Here is an 18,521-nt window from a genome sequence, read left to right as displayed (position 1 = left end):
AAAAAATTGTATCAAGAATCTTTATTGCAACATTGTTTGTAAGGGAAAAAATAAGAAACAATCCAAATGACCTTCAGTAGGCAACTAGTTAAATAAATCACTGTAAAATCATGCAATGATATTATAAGCAGCTGTTAAAGGATGAAGTGGAGCTGTATGAATTAACATAATGTTCAGTGGAAAAAGTAGGCTGCCGAATCCCATTTTTTGAGTAAACAGATATGTATGATAGAAAAAAACGCCTTTAAAAACATATTACATTGTCACAGATCTCCAGATTCTTTTGTTAAATGGAAAAAGAAACAGTGCTTGTAATATGATCCATTTATGCTTTTAAAATAAAATTACACAGATGTATGTGTACATATGTGGACATATATACTGCTGTGCTTAGGAAAATGTCTGGAAAGACCATACATACATCATATTTAAAATGTTTACCTACGGTGAAGGGAGTGGCATGTAGGAGGAGCTGAGGGGAGACATTGGATGTTTTATTTTTTATACTTCTTTTGCTCTAATCTTTGCCAAAAGAATGCATTCGTATTAGTTGCATTAAAAAATAAGAAGCTCTGAAACAGTGCACTGACGTCTTCATATATTTATTGCTAGATGGGGTTGAGTAGAAGACACATTTTACTTTCTGGCCTACATATTCCTGTAGTGTTCAGGACTTTTTTATAATCTTGTAATTTTTTATCTAAAGGAAATAAAAGGACACTTCAGTTTGAAAATTGTATATAGTATATAAATATATACATAAAAAATATAAATATAGAGAGAGGAAGTGGGAAGGTCCCAAATGTTTCTCTGTTGAAGTATGTAAATTGAAGATCTCTCCCTTTATGTTCCTGCTCTATGGACCATATGGATAAAACTGGCTTTTTAATACCTGACTAACTTCTCTTCCAGTACACCTCCTCCCCCTCCCACAACCTTTTCTTCATAATCGTGGTAAAAGACACATAACATAAATTTTCCAACTCTTTTGATTTCTTACTCCCAGAGGCAGCTCCACCCGTGGTTCCTACCTCACCCAGGTCTAGAGAGAGAAGCCCTTCTGTTGTCTTTGTTTCTTGCTTTCAGGATACTGTTCCACACCTGTGCCTCAGTTCCCCAGTACTTGATTGTTTTTGTTTTTTTTTAGGGGTAATCTGAGTGCTGTTGTTCATCCTTGAATCCCCCATATCTCTTGCCCAATTTGAGCTGAAAAAACTTGCACTTGGTTGAATTGAATTGAAACAGGAACATAGCTCTCATTCAGAGAGAATGAAGAGATCTTTAATGCAGGGCATCAAAATATCCTCAGTGGAGAAACAAATAATATCTTGGAAAAGATATTTTAAAAGGTAGTAGCATCTTCATTTTTCTCTCCTATATCTGTGCAGTGTTATCTATTTGGCTAATTTTTGCTGATATGTATTCTTTTCTCATGCTAGGAACTTTTCAAGTGATCTATTTTTTTTTAACCTTTTAAAATGCAAAGTAGCCCAGTTGGTTACTGTTCCCAGATTTCCCTTTGGGGGCATTTCTTTCTAGGATACCAATTTGAATGCGTTTATGTTCTTCATGTCTCCTTTGTTGGTGAGTCTCATGTAGCCCTGATACCTTATATATGCTGGTCCACTGGATCTTCACTCCACTACAAGGTAGGCAGGTGGTTTCTATCACAGGCCTGATTAACATTCCCAGGACTGAGAGAAAACAGATGAAATCTCACCTTGCCCGTGTATTACGTGTTTGTTTGCAAGGGGGGAGATAACCATAAGCCTAAGAATGATCCTAGACTTTGCCAAATCCTTGATACTCTTGGCCCAGGGCAGCTCAGTTCCCAGAGCAGCTACTATTTGCCCTTCAGGGACATTTTTGCTAAGAGGGCAAAGTACCCTGTGATACTGCAGAGCTGGTTAAAAACAACAAAGTATGGTATCACCACCAAGAACAGGTCAGTTTGCTACTCACATGATTTACAGGATTGCGATTCACTTTTCGACTATTGAAGTTACTCTAAGTTTATCAAAGACACTTTAGAAACAGAGCTTCCTTTACGTGGTGTGAATCCCCAGGGGGTGTTGTTAGACCTGGGACTATGAAGTAAACATTCAGGTGATCTCTTATTATAGTCATAACAAAATGAAGAATTTGGAGGTTGTGGAAATAATCATCTGGTTTTTGCGTGTATTTTTGAAAGACCCTCTGAGGCCGACTTTAAAAGGTTAATTCTTTCTCATTTGTCGTATTGATGTAGGTCAGATAGTGAAATGTTAGTGTGACAAATAGGAGAAGCAGATTCTGAGTAAGCTCTCAGAGACAGGTCAGGGTGTGCTCCTCAGAACTGGCACTGTCTCAGACTTGGGAGAGGGAATCCATGTGAACTGCTTAATCTTTGGTCTGGGTTTTGGCCCGCAGCGTGGAAAAGGTCGAAGTGCAACAGTTAGCTTGATGTGCTCCAGAGAAGCTTGTGTTTGCCTTGTGTTAAATGCTGCTTCGGAGAGTGGTTATTAGCTAAACCCAATCCTGGTGCTGTTCGTTAAAGGGGTGGGTTATTGTATTTTATAAGAAGTTTTTTTTCTTACTACAAAAATGATAGCAATATTAACATTTTATGGTACTCCATTTTTTCACAAAGAACTTAAAGAAAATCTCAATAGGAATAGCAAGAATTTCGCTTTTACCCCCCCACCCTGTATTTTCTCCTCCAAAATTGAAAAAACACTTTTCCCACTCCTTTTATAAAGCTGCTGGCATTATAAAAGAATAAGGAGAGGATTCTTTAATGATAACTCCTAGGCACCACACATAGTATTGTTTTATATGTAGAGTTTTACAAAAGGAATGGACAAATGTAATGCCGCCTGTGTGTGCTTTGTCAACATCACTGCCACGTTGTTCTGGAGATGCCTTGGTGTAATAGAATTTGCACAGGCAATTTATCTTCGGCTTGCCATTTTTGTGTGTGGGTCTGCACCCACCCTAAATATGGGCATGTTCTTCCACTCTACTGATGATATTCTTTCCCCCCTAATTGGTGACTCAAAGGTTACTTAGATGCCCTCTTGCCTACCATACCCCTTTATTTAAGAGAAATATGCATTGAATCATGGTGAATTTTTCTGAGCACTTGGGAGCACATCTGCTCATAGCCCTAGAATCACCCTCCCTAGAGCATTTTTTGTTGGTTAAAAACTTGCAAGCAAGAGTGGTTAAGTTACAGATGTTTTCTCGGTGGCTTCTTATCTCCTTCTAAGAAGATACAGGTTATTCTGACAGGTGAAACAAGTCTGGGCAAATATGCAACACTGATCTAATCAGCAGAAACGGGAGCAATATTTTCACTGGTGCTGCCTTTTACCAGCATCATTAAAGGCTCCCATTACTCTTTTATTAGAGGTTCACTCTCTTCCTTATCAGATTACAGAATGAACATAACTCATGGCAGTGATTTGATCTGTTAAAGAGGATTACAGCTTTGCATTAACTCAGATTGACACAGTTTATAATTTGCTTGTTGATACTTGGGCGGTGTCACATGTGTGACCCCCCATCAGTGCTGAGGGGAAAGGACCCCCATATATCATCATTAAAGATGGTGTCCTGCACAGAGAGAGGAGGCTTGGGGCCGCCTCCTCCAGTAATGTCAGAATGGACAAAGCAAACATTCTCAAGTTCAAACCTGAGACTCGGGCTGGAGTTTTAAACTGGGTTGAAAAGAAAGCACTGCTATCATTTCTTCTATTTTTTTCTGATTTTGTTACTGTTGAGTCTTACACAATTCTAGAGAACTTGAATCCTCAAATGGAAACCTTCGTTCCTAGCAGGAGGTAGAATGGAAAAAGCGCATCTTCGAGGGAGAGATTGTAGATGCTTAACAGACAACTCTTTACTTGAAATAGGACCCCTTGACAATAGTTCTCATTTCTGCAGCCAAATTCCCATAATTTCTTCAAAAGATTGTGAACCTCTTTTTTCCCCAAGGAGATCCTTCAAAGTTCTTTAAAGAGAGAGTAAATGTTACTCTTAAGGACTTATTGTTTTTAGTTCTTGTATTTCATGATTACTGTCTTTTAAGACATTAAACTATCTTGTAGGTACAGTATTAATCACAGGTAACTTGCAAGTGGGTAAGCAGTAGCTAAAAGTTTTTCACCTTAGTTTAGATTAGTCATTCATATGCATTATTAATACAGTTCCCACAATGATCACTGAGCCAACATTAGGTTGCGAAGATATGTAGCCCATTTCTGTTTCTAAGGTGCATTCATCTTTTCTCTGATTTATCTACCCCTAAGTCTGTCACCCTATTTCTGATTGGCAATGAAATGACATAGAATAACACCATATTCCACTTACTGAGCATTTACTATATGCCAGATGCTGCTCTAAGTCCTTCACGTACAATTTCATTCAGTCCTTATAAGAAACCACTGAAGTGGTTGACATTATTGATAAGAATATAATAAGAATACTGAGGCATAGAGCAATTAAGTAACTTGCCCAAATTAAACAGAGTGTAAATAGTGGAGTCCTAAATATATGCATTTAGGACTGTGACTCTAACCCTGTTGCTATTTCCAAGAAATAAGCAAGCTTTTAGAAGTATCTGTGAAAAAAGTACCAAAAGGAAGGTGCTCCCTAAATCCCCAATATACATTCAAGGGCCGGTCTCTCAATTAAAAAGTTATTTGAGAAAAACAAAACAAAAAACTGGTTTGGGTTTAAATGATTTTTTTCTTTTCCCTTTTTTATAATAGAAACTCCATATAGATAAAGCTCTGCCTATCAAGTCTTCCATATTTTAATATGAATCACTGGATTCCAGACCTGCTTTTTTGGTTCCACCATGTGTCTGATTGGTTACAAAGACTCTAAACCTCATAATGAGCTTTGACAACTGATCCAATATATTCATGTCAGTTTTTCTTATCCTTTCCATACTTTGCCATACTCAGGCACCTGTCATCTACTTTCCTCAGAGATAGTATCTTTTTCCCCGAAAGTACATGCTTGTGGAAGAAAATTTGGAAAATACAAAAAGAACACAGAAAAATTCATCTGTGATGTGCATTAAGAGTTAAACATTAATACTTCTACATTTTTTTACAGAATTTTTAGTGTATTTTATAAAGATATGTACATGTTTGAATCCTTTTTCCAATTAATTTAATATTACAAGCATTTGAAGTCCATTAAGTATTTTTATATATTTAATACTTTTATGTATCCAATTACAAAGTACATATATTATTGTTAGACATTTAAGTTGTTTCTGATTGTTTTTATTTCTCTTTAAGTAAAGCTGCAATGAACACATTTGTATAGAAATCTGTGTTCCAAGTTTTGCATGTGTCTTCAGAATAGGTTCTTAGAAGGGTACTTCCTGGGTCAGAGGTGTAAACTTTCTAATGATTCTTGATAGATTGTATTAATTTACAAGCCTTCTCTTCCCGGCCATCTGAGGCTTAAGTCATTGCGCCTTTGCTAATATGGAGAGTTGTCTTTCAAAATATTTTCTATTTTGATATGCTAAAAGTTATGACTTACTCTTATGTATAAATTCATAACAAATGACACCTTGTTGAGGGCCTACAGCATGCTAAGCATTGAGCTAAGAATGCAATGTTTATTTTCTTATTTAATAGTAAGCTTTAAGAGAGTGTATTTATTAATCATTTATATTTCTATTTTTATCCTTTGTCCATTTTTCTCTTTGAGTTTTAGTTTTCTTTGCAGTTGTATGATTTCTATTTATTATGGTTAAACACCATTTCTCATTTTTTTGCTTGCCTGTTGATGTTAGTGATTTTCATTGGTTATAATAAAGTTTCCACCACTTCCAAGAGTGGACACCGTGAACTTTGTACTGTCCTGTTGGTTTTCTTCTGCCTGTCTTGGCTTGATATCTATGCTGGGTTTGGTTTCTGCTGGTTCTCCTACAAATCCTTAGTTACTATGGAAACATGGAAACTACAGACAGCGCTGTGTGATGACTAGTTATATATGGCTTTAGGTCCGTTTTTTGGACTGCTCTCAGGATTTGTTTGGCTTAAGAAGGAAACAGTTCTGGAATGGCTTCTGTATGTGTGTAACAAGGCATAATAGTCCCTGGTTAACTTTTGTTATTTTTAGTGTTGGTATTAAGTGTCAAACCAAAAAAAGGATCTTTAGACAGAGGGCATTGCCTCATTGTACTTTGAGGTCAAGGAGCTAGGAAGCCGCGCATTTTTAATGGAAAGCTGTTACTAACTACCCTGGAAATGAGGTCTTGAATGAGCCATGACCACACCTTGCGTTTATCCACTGTCTCTCTCTGGGGAGCAGGACACTTTATAAACATTAACTCTTTTACCCTCTGGGCACCTCCACTTAAAAGGTAAGTAAGACTGAAGGCTCTTTCTTCTCCAATACAGATGAGGAATCATCAGCCCAGAGAGGGAAATTACTTGATCAGAGGCAGGGAGGTGTTCGTGTCCCAGAGCGTTTGGAGCCCAGGTGTGGTGGCCACCGACACCCAGGAGCCACAGCTCTGCGCTGGGTCGGGGCACTTTCTGCTTCTCAGAGGCTGGTGGGGGTGGGGGCTGGGCCTTTTGTCTCATGTGGAATGTGAAATGCTGCAAAGAGGAGCGAGCAATTGTTCTTCAGTGCTTTGTGCTCCTTTGTAAGAAAGAAGAAATCAATACACATTTTCTCCTACTTGCACTTGGCAGCACTCCCGCCTCCTCAGCTCCTCACAGTCCTGCAGGGGAGGAACAGCTAGGCAACAAAACGTGCTCACCAGCTTTCAGGGGCAGAAATGCAAACGGCTCGACTTTTTAAAACCAGTCATGAAGCCGAAGTTGCTGACTTCAGTGAGTAGTTGGTGAACCAAGCTGGGAGGAGATGGCCCCATTGCAGACCTCCAGAAGCTGGGGGGGGGGGTCACTACTCCTGGGGAAAGTTGACCTGGCAGGTGTCTGGGATAAATTTTTTTTCCAGATGTCTCTGATTTACAGAGCAGAGGAGAAAGTTCTTTGAAGGATATTATTAAAAAAACAAAAAGGATTGACAGGTGGAGGGCATCAGTTTGCATTTTATCAGTTAATATAAATAAACTGTCCATAGAAGAGCCCTGTCTCAGGGTGGGTTTTATTTTAATTGTAAAATGTGGTACGGATAATCTGTAACTTCATAGCTTCCTCCCGTTCAACAGCTGAGTGGGACTTGAATAACAGAATTTGCTGTGTTACTCACAGATGGTAGTTTAGGTGACAGAACAGCCCACAGGGCCAGGGGTGCGCCCAGTTTTATGGGTACTCTGGCTGCGGGCGTCCTTTGTGCAGAGAAGGATGGCCGAGTTGAGAGCGTGGGTGAGATTGCCCGGGGAGGGTGTGGGGAGACCAGGGAGGAGGGCCAGGGACAGAACCCAGAAGGCCTCGCTCCAGACCAAAAGGGTCTGGAGGAAGATAAAAAGACCAGCAGAAATTATACTGTTTTCCCCTAGGGAGGGAGGGAGGGTCTGCAGTCGGCTGGTCAGCAGTCAGGAAGAGGGTGCAACAGTCTGTTTCTGTCCCGTGGGCCGAGGAAGGGCCGAGCAGAGGAGGGGTGGAGGGTGTGTGCTCAGTGTTGCTGCTCCTATGTTTGGATTGGTACTGGGTTTCTAAGTAAAGTAAGTCCTCCAGCTTATCGGGGAGTGATACAATGCCTTGCTGAAACTCTGTGGGTCGTCAATACCTTCACTAATTTCTGTGTGTTTTGACTCCCTAAAAGTAGTTTAGCTGGAGCTGAGAGATGCGTCATGCGCTGCCCTTAGGCTCTGGGACCCTGGGCAGCAGTCTTGATAGGGATACAGATGCAGCTCGAGTGGCAGACTCTCCGGTGCAGGTGGAGGAAGTGATTCACGTCTAAGCAGTGAAGCATCCCCTGGCTTTTAACAGGAGCTGTTAGAGGGGCCGCCGTTTGAACAAGGAGCTTCATCTTCCTGAAGCCAGCAGTCACAAAACTGTAAACACAACACCAGCCAACTCTATTGCCAGGATCGTGGTGGCTTGACGTTAATATTAAACATCTCCAGCAAGGCAGGATGCTCTGTAGCCCAGCTACAGAATAAAATAAATAAAAATAAAGAGAAAACCCTGCTAAAAGCAGTGAGATGATTTGTCGTCTTTCCTTAGTGAGGCCATTTGTCTTCTCGCGCATCAAATCTGTTATAAAACAGTCAAACTGTGAAAGTGGAAATCATCCCAGGAATATGGAATATTAATGCACAGGAGAGGAGGTAGCATCCCTGTCTAGAGTCCTGGCCCCGCCCCCACCTCTTTTTGCAAGTACACCAAGGTAAATTATCTTTCTTTCAAAGATTTTGAAAGGCTTGGAGCTAGTGGTAGGGGTGGTGGAAGTTTTGGGTATGTTTCTTCCTTTGTTGCAGCGGATTGCATCTGTAACTGACTTGGGAATGAGAAGGGAGCGCAAGTGAGAGAGCGTCCGCACTTTACCTCTCTACCCCTCTTCCCTCTGGTTCCTTTCTCCAGCCTTTCAGTTCCTTTGTTTGGGGTCTGGACCTGCTCCTTTGAACATTTATAAATCTTGAATCTGTTCCATCTTTAGGAGACAGGCCAGAGGCCACATGTCACCATCTGTAATTTAAAGCTGTAGGGCTAAAAGCATTTGCAGAGGTTTGAAGGACCTAGTTCTGACCTGACCAAAAGAGCGAATTGAAACAGACCTTCCAGAGTCTCCTTCAAGCACTGGGGAGGATGCTTACGAGAGCAGACACGTGAGGTGATTTATGGGTGCAGTTTGCTGCGAGGCACAGGTGCCTGGGCCTCTTAGAAACGCGTCGTTTCCTGCCACCTTGTGGCAGACTTGGGCAGCTGCGGCCTGGCTGGGGGTAGCCGCTGCGGGGCTCCCAGTGTGGGACCGCAGAGAGCCGGGGACCTGGATTTGGGGCTCAGTGATAGGTGAGGGCCTTCTCAGAGTCACTGCCTGTCGCTCTGCTAACTTGGTGCTGTTAAGAAATACATCCTAGGTGAGAGAGGGTTGCTTTGTTTTCACCTCACCATTTTTTATGTATTGTTCGTTGGTATGGAATTGTGAGGAGATGTCAGGAAGCAAGCCTGTGATCCACTTTTGTTGCTGGGGGATGTAGGAGGAGAGAAAGAGAGAGTTAAGTGCCGGCTCTTCAGCTGCTTTCAGGAATCCTAAGTTTTCTGCGCTCATAATTTTTGTATGTCATCTGATTAAATTATACTACCTTCTTTAAGAGCTCCGTCTCAGATTGCATCACTGACAATCCAGTCTTCTTGAGAGACCAAGTCCCAGCGTGTGTTGTCCGCCTCTGATCCCATTCCACAGGGATGAACACAGGTTCATCTGCACTCTGGTTCTGCCGACAGCCCCCAGGGAGCACGGGCAGGGCAGTTGCTTGCCATTTGGATCAATATATTTTCCTTTTTAGGTCATAGGAACTTCTCTGTCTCCCATCTGTAAGGTCACTGGTACAAAGTAGAATGGCTTTGGGTCAGAGGAAGCAGGAGTGAGAGATTAAAGGGAGAGCCCTTTTTTCTCTGGCATTTTGTGGGGTGGAGCCCAAAGCATCCAGGTGGTTAGTGGTCAGGGTCAGGAGGGCCCCTTTGTTCGGTGCCATCTGTATGTGCCAAGGGTAAGAAGCGACAAGGTCCCCTTTTCAGGTGGTATTTGGAATGCCCTGGCATGTTGGTAGACAGAAGAGAAGAGAGTGAAGCCCTGTGAAGACAGGGGGAAGCATGTGTTGAGAACACAGGCGGCACCAGAGTCCTGCTCTGTGTACTTTGGGCCGACAGGCCTGCCCCAGATGGGTCAGGATTGGTTCGGAGCCTATGAGGCCTAACCGCACATGCCATGGCAGACCCAAGGGCTCCAAGGGGCTCAGGACGGCAGGAGACCTCCGAGCTTTGTCATGGCAGGAGTGGAGTGGACTGTTTCTTTCCACCTGGGAAAGAACAGATTTCATTAGGGGAAGACATTAAATAGTTGAGGTGCTGTTGCAGGGAAGGGCAGGCAGCCTTGCTCCTCTCTGGTCTTTGGAGGGACAGAGAGGGGGTGCTGAGTTCACGCATCTCTCTGGGTGGAGTGGCTTGGTTAGCCCAGACTGATTTACTGTCTGCATTCGCCTTCCCATCTCAGCTTCTGCTGTGTCACTCATGTCTTTAAAATCCGCCACAAAATCTAACAAAGTTCAAATGGGCATTCAAATATTTCTTATGAATTTATTACACTTTGGTGTTATATTTTGAGGCTGGGGACCATACCTATTTAATGCATGTTGATGAACTTCGATGGTACTCATAAGCAAATTGCTTTCAAAACACATGCATGTGAAAAAAGGCAGGCATCAGTAACCTCACCAGGCATTTTCAAAGCATGCTTCTGTCACCAGTGACCATGCCAGTTAGTGTGAATCCTCTTCTGGCTGTGCCTGTGCTGACTCATTCAAATTTGCCCGAGCTTCTGCTGGGCATGGCCAGTGCTGGCATCAGAGCCCATAGTCTCCCTTGTCCTCTGTGTGGGCCATCATCCTTTGATTCTTAGTGTATAGTTAGGGGAGCACACACTACCACTTTGGTGTGCAGCACACGGGTCCTGGTGGTATGCAGAACGGGGAGAGGATTAGAAAGGAAGGGCCAGGATGCATTCTGGGATGTGTGTTGTGTATTTAGGGAACCTCCCCCGCCCCCCCACCCCCACCCGCACTGCCATGAAGCAACAAATGAACAATTTCAGATTTAATCAAAGGCAAATTATATGTACAATTTTAATGCGAAAAGCAGCACTGTTGTCTCTGCTGGCACATTTGGAAGGCTCAAAACACCTGCATGTGATACGTGCTCCATGGACGTGATGCACTTTTGGAGGCTGTGCAGGTTTCTTTAGGGGCCATGGCTCTGCTGCCTTTGGCCATGGGCACAGGCAGGCATGGCCTGCAGATGTCAGAAGCCTTGGGCTTTCTGGGCCTGAGTGGAGGAGTGTGGTCTTTGGGAGGCACGGCTGGTACGGTTATTTCAGTACCCCAGATGCTGCAAGCTACCGACTGGGCAAACTGCGAGCCCCACACATTAAATCCGTGGGTTTAATGTGCTCCTTGGACTGTTTGCCCAAGGAACAGCCTAAGAGACACTGGTCTGTATTGCAGCTGGGGAGGAGGGCACATGTGGGAGTGAAAGGGTGCATGTGGGCACACATCTGGGCAGCATTGTTACCCACAGAGGCCACCCTTGTTTCGTTTAGGGTCATTTAAACCTCACCTGCCACTAAGGTGCTCACATTTCACAGCTACCTAGATTCTGCATACTTCAAGTGTTCTCAGAAGAGTCACGTAATAAATAACCCGAATCCTAAAACACAGACACACATTCACATACACATTCTGTCTTTATGGAAAATGGCTTCTAATCCATGATCATTTTTTTTCCAGAAACAGGTTTTATGATAATATAGTAAAAATATTAAATTAGAAAATGTCTCACTAAGGGTTATAAAACCTTACTACACTAGAGATAGGTAATTATCCCCTCTATAGCCTAAATGACAGTTTAAAAGAAATAAAAATGTTAGTGCTCATTACTTGCTTTTGTAGGTTGCAATAAAGGGTAAGTTAAATTTTAATTCAAGAAAGAGCCCCTGCTATCGACCTTCTACCTTAGGTCCAAGTCTTGTTAATTACTCTGTAGGTTATCCTCCTACATGATGCCAACATCCATGCCTTCTGTCCAGCGGACGTTCCCACTGGCCTCTGAGGCCCAGGGTTTGGGGAAGGGGCACCAAAGGGGCAGGCATAACAGCTCAGTGATTCAAACCCTGATTCTTAATGTAATAGGGAGCAGGAATTATATATTTAAAAAAAAAAGTTCATTATGCATAGCCTTAAGGGGACCTCAAGTATCAAACCACACACTTACCCTGGAGAATCAGGTGGAGACAAGGTTAACCGGAAGGATTGATGGTTCAGCCTCTGCACAGCTGAATCCCGGCCTCCTGGCAGCGGCAGGAGGAATGCTGGGCCCCGTGCAGGGCAGTCAGCCCTCTGCCCTGTGTGGCTTTCTGTTACCTAGTTTTATTTTTAGTTCTGGCTTCCTTGGGTTGGGTCGGGATGTGAATCACTGCGGTTTCTTTTCAGATGCTCTTACCTTTCCCTAAACATTGGCAGCAGATCCAGCACCTGCCTGGGTTTGGGGAAAAGCCCAGTGCTCTCCACGCCTCAGCCTTCATACTGGGGTGGGCTGTGGGGAGACCTTCCATGGGGCAGTGCACAGGGAGTGTTCAGGACTCAGTTTCCAGATGTGTGCTCCTCCCTGAAGTGGGTCCACAGGCCCTCCTCTTAGCTCGCCTGTCAGGGTCATCTTCCCACCTGGCACGGAGCCCTCCTTGAGCCCCTCCACTCTGACAAGGGACCTTATCCTGGAATGAGAAACCCTCCAGGGCACTAGACAAAAGGACAGTTCAAAATATTGGTGCCAGGATTGAGCAGGGCAGCCACTAAGGGCTGGATAACAAATCCTGCAGGTCAGATGATCCCCAGGTCTTTATTTTCAGCACAGTTGCAGGAGAACCTAATTGAGTTGTCAGCTGGTAGATCATTAAAACTAGTTTTTGGTGGTAGATCACTATGTGATTTTTTTTTTTTGGCACTTCATTCAGAAGGAATTAGAAGAATTTAGTGACATTGCTGTAGCAAATTCTCCCATTCCCATCTACTTGTTTATGTGACAAGGTTTCTTAGCACTTATTCCTATAAAAACCAAAAAGTAGAAATTGAATCAATGCTGAAACCGCTTTCATTCTAGTAGTAAATACTATTCATCTATGGGTATGAGAATGAGTTGGGGAGAAAGCTTACGCATATCATCAGGCAATGCAAGTCCAGCAACATTTTACATATTTATATATTAAATTATTACCAAAATTATGTTACTATATTGTTGTATCGATTGTATCCTAATAATAATTATAATAACAATACGAAGTAATCTAAAAAAATTACTTAGAGCCTTAGAAGTTTCAAGAAATTCAAATATTTTCATTTCAACTTTTCATATTTCAAAAAGTGTTTTAATCTACATATTTTTTGTGGCCAAGAAGTATGACAGGTTGATCAGTAAAAGACTTTCAAGCAAAAAAACAGTTATATTAGGCCAAAAACCTTCAGGGAAAAATCAAACGGAAATACAACTTTAAAAAGAAAAAGATGCTGTAAAATTTCCAAGTTAATGAGTTTGTTTAGGTGTTAAATGAATGATAACGGACATCCATCCAATCAGTATGGCCTGTGAATTCCATTGGGTGTGTCACAAAAGGAATGTAAGTTTTATCTTAACATTTAGTAGTCACAATATTCTAGTAATCATATTCTTTGTGACTATAAACTATTTTTTCTTTTTTACTGAAGTATTGTTGATATACCATCCTACATTGGTTACAGATACACAACACAGGGATTTAACAGACAACCTATATTATTAAATCCTCACCCCACTACTGCGGTTACTATATGTCAACATAGAAAGATGTTACAGAATCATTGACTGTTTTCTCCATGCTGTACTACAACTTACGATTGAGAATTTTTGTGCCCCTTTATCCCCCTCACCCTCCCCACCCACCCACCATAACCCCTCCCACATGCTAATCAACAGCCACTTTCTCAGTGCCTGTGAGTCTACTGCTATTTTGTTCACTCTGTTTTGCTTTGTATTTATATTCCACAAATAAGTGAAATCATCTGGTACTTACTTGTCTTTCCCTGCCTGGCTTATTTCACTGAGCATAATACCCTCTAGATCCATCCGTGTTATTGCAAATGGCAGGATTTCTTTTCTTTTTATGGCTGAATTGTATTCCATTGTGTATATGTACCACATCTTCTTTATCCATTCATCTACTGATGGACACTTAGGTTGCTTCCATATCTTGGCTATTGTAAATAGTGCTGCAATAAACATAGGGGTGCATTTATCTTTTCAAATCAGGGATTTTGTTTTCTTCAGGTAAATTCCTAGAAGTGGAGTTACTGGGTCAAATGGTATTTCTATTTTTAGTTTTTTGAGGAACTTCCATGCTTTCCACAGTGGTTGTACCAATGACTGTTAAATTTTTCAAAGAATAATTTTACATGTCAGCTTAAAAGCATTTGGGGGCTGTGTGGATTTTGTAAAACTCTTCCCAGGGGGTATGCACAGAGACTCCGGGACCCTGGCCTTGTTTCTCCCCAGTAGCGTCAGGCTGGGCAGGTGGCACAGGTTCTGCTGCAAAGGAGGGCTGCAGGTGGGGGGTGCCCTGAACTCCACACGTACTGGTGCCCCTGCTTTGTTGTCTGTAGTCTGGGCTTCTGGGCTGAGGGAGACTGAGGGGCAGGGGAAGGGAACGGAAAGTGGGTCGGGAGGCCGTCGCCATGCTCTCGGTAAGAGCTGGTGAGATCTGAAATGGGGCAGCTTGGGGGAGCAGGGAGGTTGGAGACACTTGAAGGGAAAAATGGTCACTGCTTGTGGTAGTGAGCGGGAAGATGAGGAGTGGAGATGACTTGGGGATTTTTAGATAGGAATAATCCCTTACTCATATTCTCTCTCTCTCTCTCAAAATATTTTAAGAACCCAGACCACTTAGCTTTCTGAGTTGCTTTGCCATGAACAGCTGCATATGTTTGTTGGCTTTGCCCACCTGACTGTGAAATGATGTTCTATCAAAACATGGGTTTCAGCATCTTGCTCTGCCTCTGACATGTGAACCCTGCTGCGGACAGTGACTGCTGCCTTGGCCCAGGCGGCTCCCTGCTGCAGCAGCGAGCGGAGGCGCGCGCTCCGGGTACTGATGGGGTCTGGAGCAAGCGAGCAAGGCGAGGTTGGAGAGGGGATGCTGGTCCACATGGCACCGGCCTCTGCATCTCCTGCCCATCAGATGTTGCAGCCTTAAAGTCATACCATCCTTGTGGTACGGTGACTCTCCCTTTAATGCCATTTAATTTTTTTGTTGAAATGGCTAGAGAGACTTGTACTTACTGGCATGTAGGCAGGCCATAGTGCTATCCCGGGAAGCCTGGGCAGGGCATTGCCATCTTTTATGTGACAGAGCTGGTGATTTGAAGGTTGTTAGCCTCTCATTTGCATTTGGTCTGAAGCTGCCTCTTCCACTTTTGTGCTCCCGGCGAGCAGGCAGACATATATAGCAGAGGAACAAAAGAAACGATGGAGATCAGGGTGAACGTGCATCCTTTGTCTGTTGGTTGGTAGTTCAGGGTAAGAGTTCCGGCCAATTTTTGAGCTGAAATTCCTGTAATAATACTGGAGCCTCACAGTTCCTGTCCTGCACTTACTCTATCTGCCTCGTGGCCCCCAGCATGGTAGGGTTAGTTTACACTCTTGGCTTCTGCAGTTGCTTCTGTAAGGTTTTTTCCCATTTTTTTTTTTGAGAGGGCATCTCTCATATTTATTGATCAAATGGTTGTTAACAACAATAAAATTCTGTATAGAGGACTCAATGCACAATCATTAATCAACCCCAAGCCTAGTTCTCAACAGTCTCCAATCTTCTGAAGCGTAACGAACAAGTTCTTACATGGTGAACAAGTTCTTACGTAGTGAATAAGTTCTTACATGGTGAACAGTGCAAGGGCAGTCATATCACAGAAACTTTCGGTTTTGATCACACATCATCAACTATAAACAATCGGGTCAATTATGATTATTCGTTTGATTTTTATACTTGATTTATATGTGAGTCCCACATTTCTCCCTTATTATTATTGTTATTATTATTATTATTTTTAATAAAATGCTGCAGTGGTAGGTAGGTGCAAGATAAAGGTAGAAAACATAGTTTAGTGCTGTAAGAAAGCAAATGTAGATGATCAGGTGTGTGCCTGTAGACTAAGTATTAATCCAAGCTAGACAAGGGCAACAAAACATGCACGGATGCAGAAGATTTCTCTCAAAACAGGGTGGGTGAGATTCTAAGCCTCACCTCTGTTGATCCCCAATTTCTCACCTGATGGCCCCCCTGCGACTGTGCGTGTGGTTTTTTCCCATTTTAAAAAGTTTTAATCTGTTATTTCTATTGCTGGAATTTTCTAACTGTAGTATTTCTATTCCTTCACACAACTACTGCAGGGTGACTTCAAAAACAGACTAACGTGTTGGGTTGAAGTCTTGCTGAAACAAAATAGCTGTTTGAAGGGTGGGTTTTTGTTTTTTTGTTTATTTTGAAAGTACTATTTGCTGCTGATGACTTGCAGCTAATGGGAATACTTTTAAAATCCTGTTTTTTTTAACAGTGGCAGCCTGTATTTTATGGTTAGATCTTGAAGATATAAACAGAGCAGGCACAGCTTTCTCCTGGGGTTGTTTACTCGCTGGCCGATGACCTTAGGCCCTACGTTCTTGCCCTCCTTCCCTGAGGGTTAATGGTGGGCGGCAGAGGATCCCCATGGGTCACCTGCCTCCGTTGCCTGTTTTGTCCCCCGAGCCCACCTCCCTAGTGGGTTCGATCTCCTTGGACCCTTATGGCACCTCATGTCTTAAGGGAGGGCCTGTCCTCTGTTTACCAGGGAAAGTGTCCCTGAGTGTCTGTCACAGTGATGGGGGGGCGCCTGCCCACCCCCTGCAGGCTGCCCCTGAAGGTTCCCCAGGCCTGGGCAGTTGGCTTTGGTTGGGCAGTTGTGTGTATGTTGCATTTGATGGCAGAAACAGGTTGGAAGTGATAATCACTTTCAGGGACCCAAGACCTCGACATGTTACGATTGTTCTAACGTCAAAACCTAACTGAGGAAATAAATTAGCTGACCGAATTATTCGAATGAGAATAGAGAAAAGGGAGCAGGGGAGTGGGGGAGGAAGCCTGGCTCTGCTACTGAACAGCGCACAGGCGATGGTAATTGGAATCTTGTTACTGGGTCGTTTTCATTGTTTTTCAAGTACTGCCAAGTCCAGGAAAATGTATGAAACTAAATTATATCCCCTATATCCCATGTCTGATTGAATCCCTCTCATCGTGTGGCCATCTCATACATCCTATTAAAATATTCAATCTTGTTTTCTTTAAGAGCCTTTCTGTGAAGGGCAAAATTACAGGAAACTCATTCCCTAGAGACAGGTATCCAGCCTCACTGGACTGTTTACATATTTTACTGTTTGGTTGGCTTCTGCTAGGTGTCTCCCTTCCTTTGTATTTATGAATGAGAGCTGGGGATGCATTTTTAATTACATGGCTGTGTTTTCAGTTTCAGAACTAGATTGGGGCATTTCCCAGCTTCTTAGTTCTTCTCTGACCTTGAGGAGTTACCCACTGTGCTCACCAGCCTGTTTTGTTTGTCTTCTAGGACAGAGTTATATCGATCTCTTTTTGGCCGACTCAGGCCTCCTGCTGAAAGCCCCAGGGATTGACGGCGCCCGTCCCTTGGCTGCAGGCTGACCACTCGTCAGGCCCCAAAGGGAGGAACCCATGCCGCCGGCCCTGGGAAGGTGTGCTGTTCAGACATGCGCCCGGAGTCCAGCGTCTGTGTCCCCCTGCGGCAGTGTGCCAGCGACCCATCCTCCATGCCCCTTAACAACCGCAAATAAAGTCTCCTTACTGCCACCTCGTGTTTTGTAAGCCACTGACAGAGAGCTGGAGCATGGTGATGGGTTTGTTGGAAGCATTTTCTTTTTTTCCAGCCAAATGGCCTCCCCTACAATATAAAACTTTACAGAAGGACTAATTCTGGGGTGGGATGCTCCTTTCTGGGTAGATAACATTTGGTGATTGATCATGGCTCTGGAGAGTAGGGTATCTCCCAAAAGGTATAACCTCTCTGCACAGGAGACTGTAACTTGGAGGTATTTGCCTATTTGTTGCTAATACAAATCAGCTGACATTTTTGTTTCTTCTTTCCACCCATAAAGATTTGTCCAGCGTCCTTTTCCATAGTCACCGTTCCTAAATCACTTTATTGAGATTAGCTCTGGTGTAAATCTAGGAGGAGGAAATGATTCACTTGTTTTTCATCCAAAGGTCAAAAGCTGGAAATTAAATCCCCATAAGGGGGATTTATTGGCCTGCTCTGGTCAATATGCAGTGAAGATTATCCTGTATACGCAATGTATGCTCACCAGCCTGGGACCTTTGCCCAGATCTTTATGTAGAGCCATGGAATCAGAGAAGAAATGCTGCATCCAGGCAACTGAGGGCAGTTGTAGTTAATAACTAGTCATTGTTTTTAAAGTCATTTTTGATATTGTTTTAAAATATTAAAACCAAATGACAGATATTTGTGCCCAGGAATCCCGTGTATGAGTGACTTGGTCTCTGGGGACTGCTGTGCAGCGCCTAAGGGCTGGACTCCTAAGGAGGTGCGGCCTGAATGTCACCTGCACCACAGCTCAGCAGGAGCACCAGAGAGTCTGCTGAGCTCAGAATGGGGCAAATCGGGGCAAGGAGGGTTTTTCCATCTCACATGAATTGGACCTTGGTACCTGGCAGTTTGTTTTTCTTGTCTGGATACTTACCTTTTGAGCTTGACTGTCAGGGAAATGTTTAATTTTCAC

The 18,521-nt window shown here is 43.1% G+C and overlaps 1 protein-coding gene across 1 annotated transcript in view; it reads left to right on the top strand.

Annotated features, from left to right (window-relative positions):
* The window catches only part of AATF (apoptosis antagonizing transcription factor), a 116,665-nt gene extending 99,091 nt beyond the window's left edge, over window positions 1-17,574 (top strand). The window contains exon 12 of the mRNA XM_037026940.2: window positions 17,318-17,574. Coding sequence (XP_036882835.1) covers window positions 17,318-17,381 — 64 coding nt within the window. The 3' untranslated portion in view covers window positions 17,382-17,574. The remainder of the gene's footprint in view (window positions 1-17,317) is intronic.
* The last annotated feature ends 947 nt before the right edge of the window (window positions 17,575-18,521 follow it).

This window comes from Manis javanica, chromosome 4 (assembly GCF_040802235.1).
Source record: "Manis javanica isolate MJ-LG chromosome 4, MJ_LKY, whole genome shotgun sequence".
In the NCBI taxonomy this organism is placed as follows: domain Eukaryota; kingdom Metazoa; phylum Chordata; class Mammalia; order Pholidota; family Manidae; genus Manis; species Manis javanica.
The sequence above is the reverse complement of the archived record's forward strand: the minus strand, read 5'-3'. Positions and strand labels throughout refer to the sequence as shown.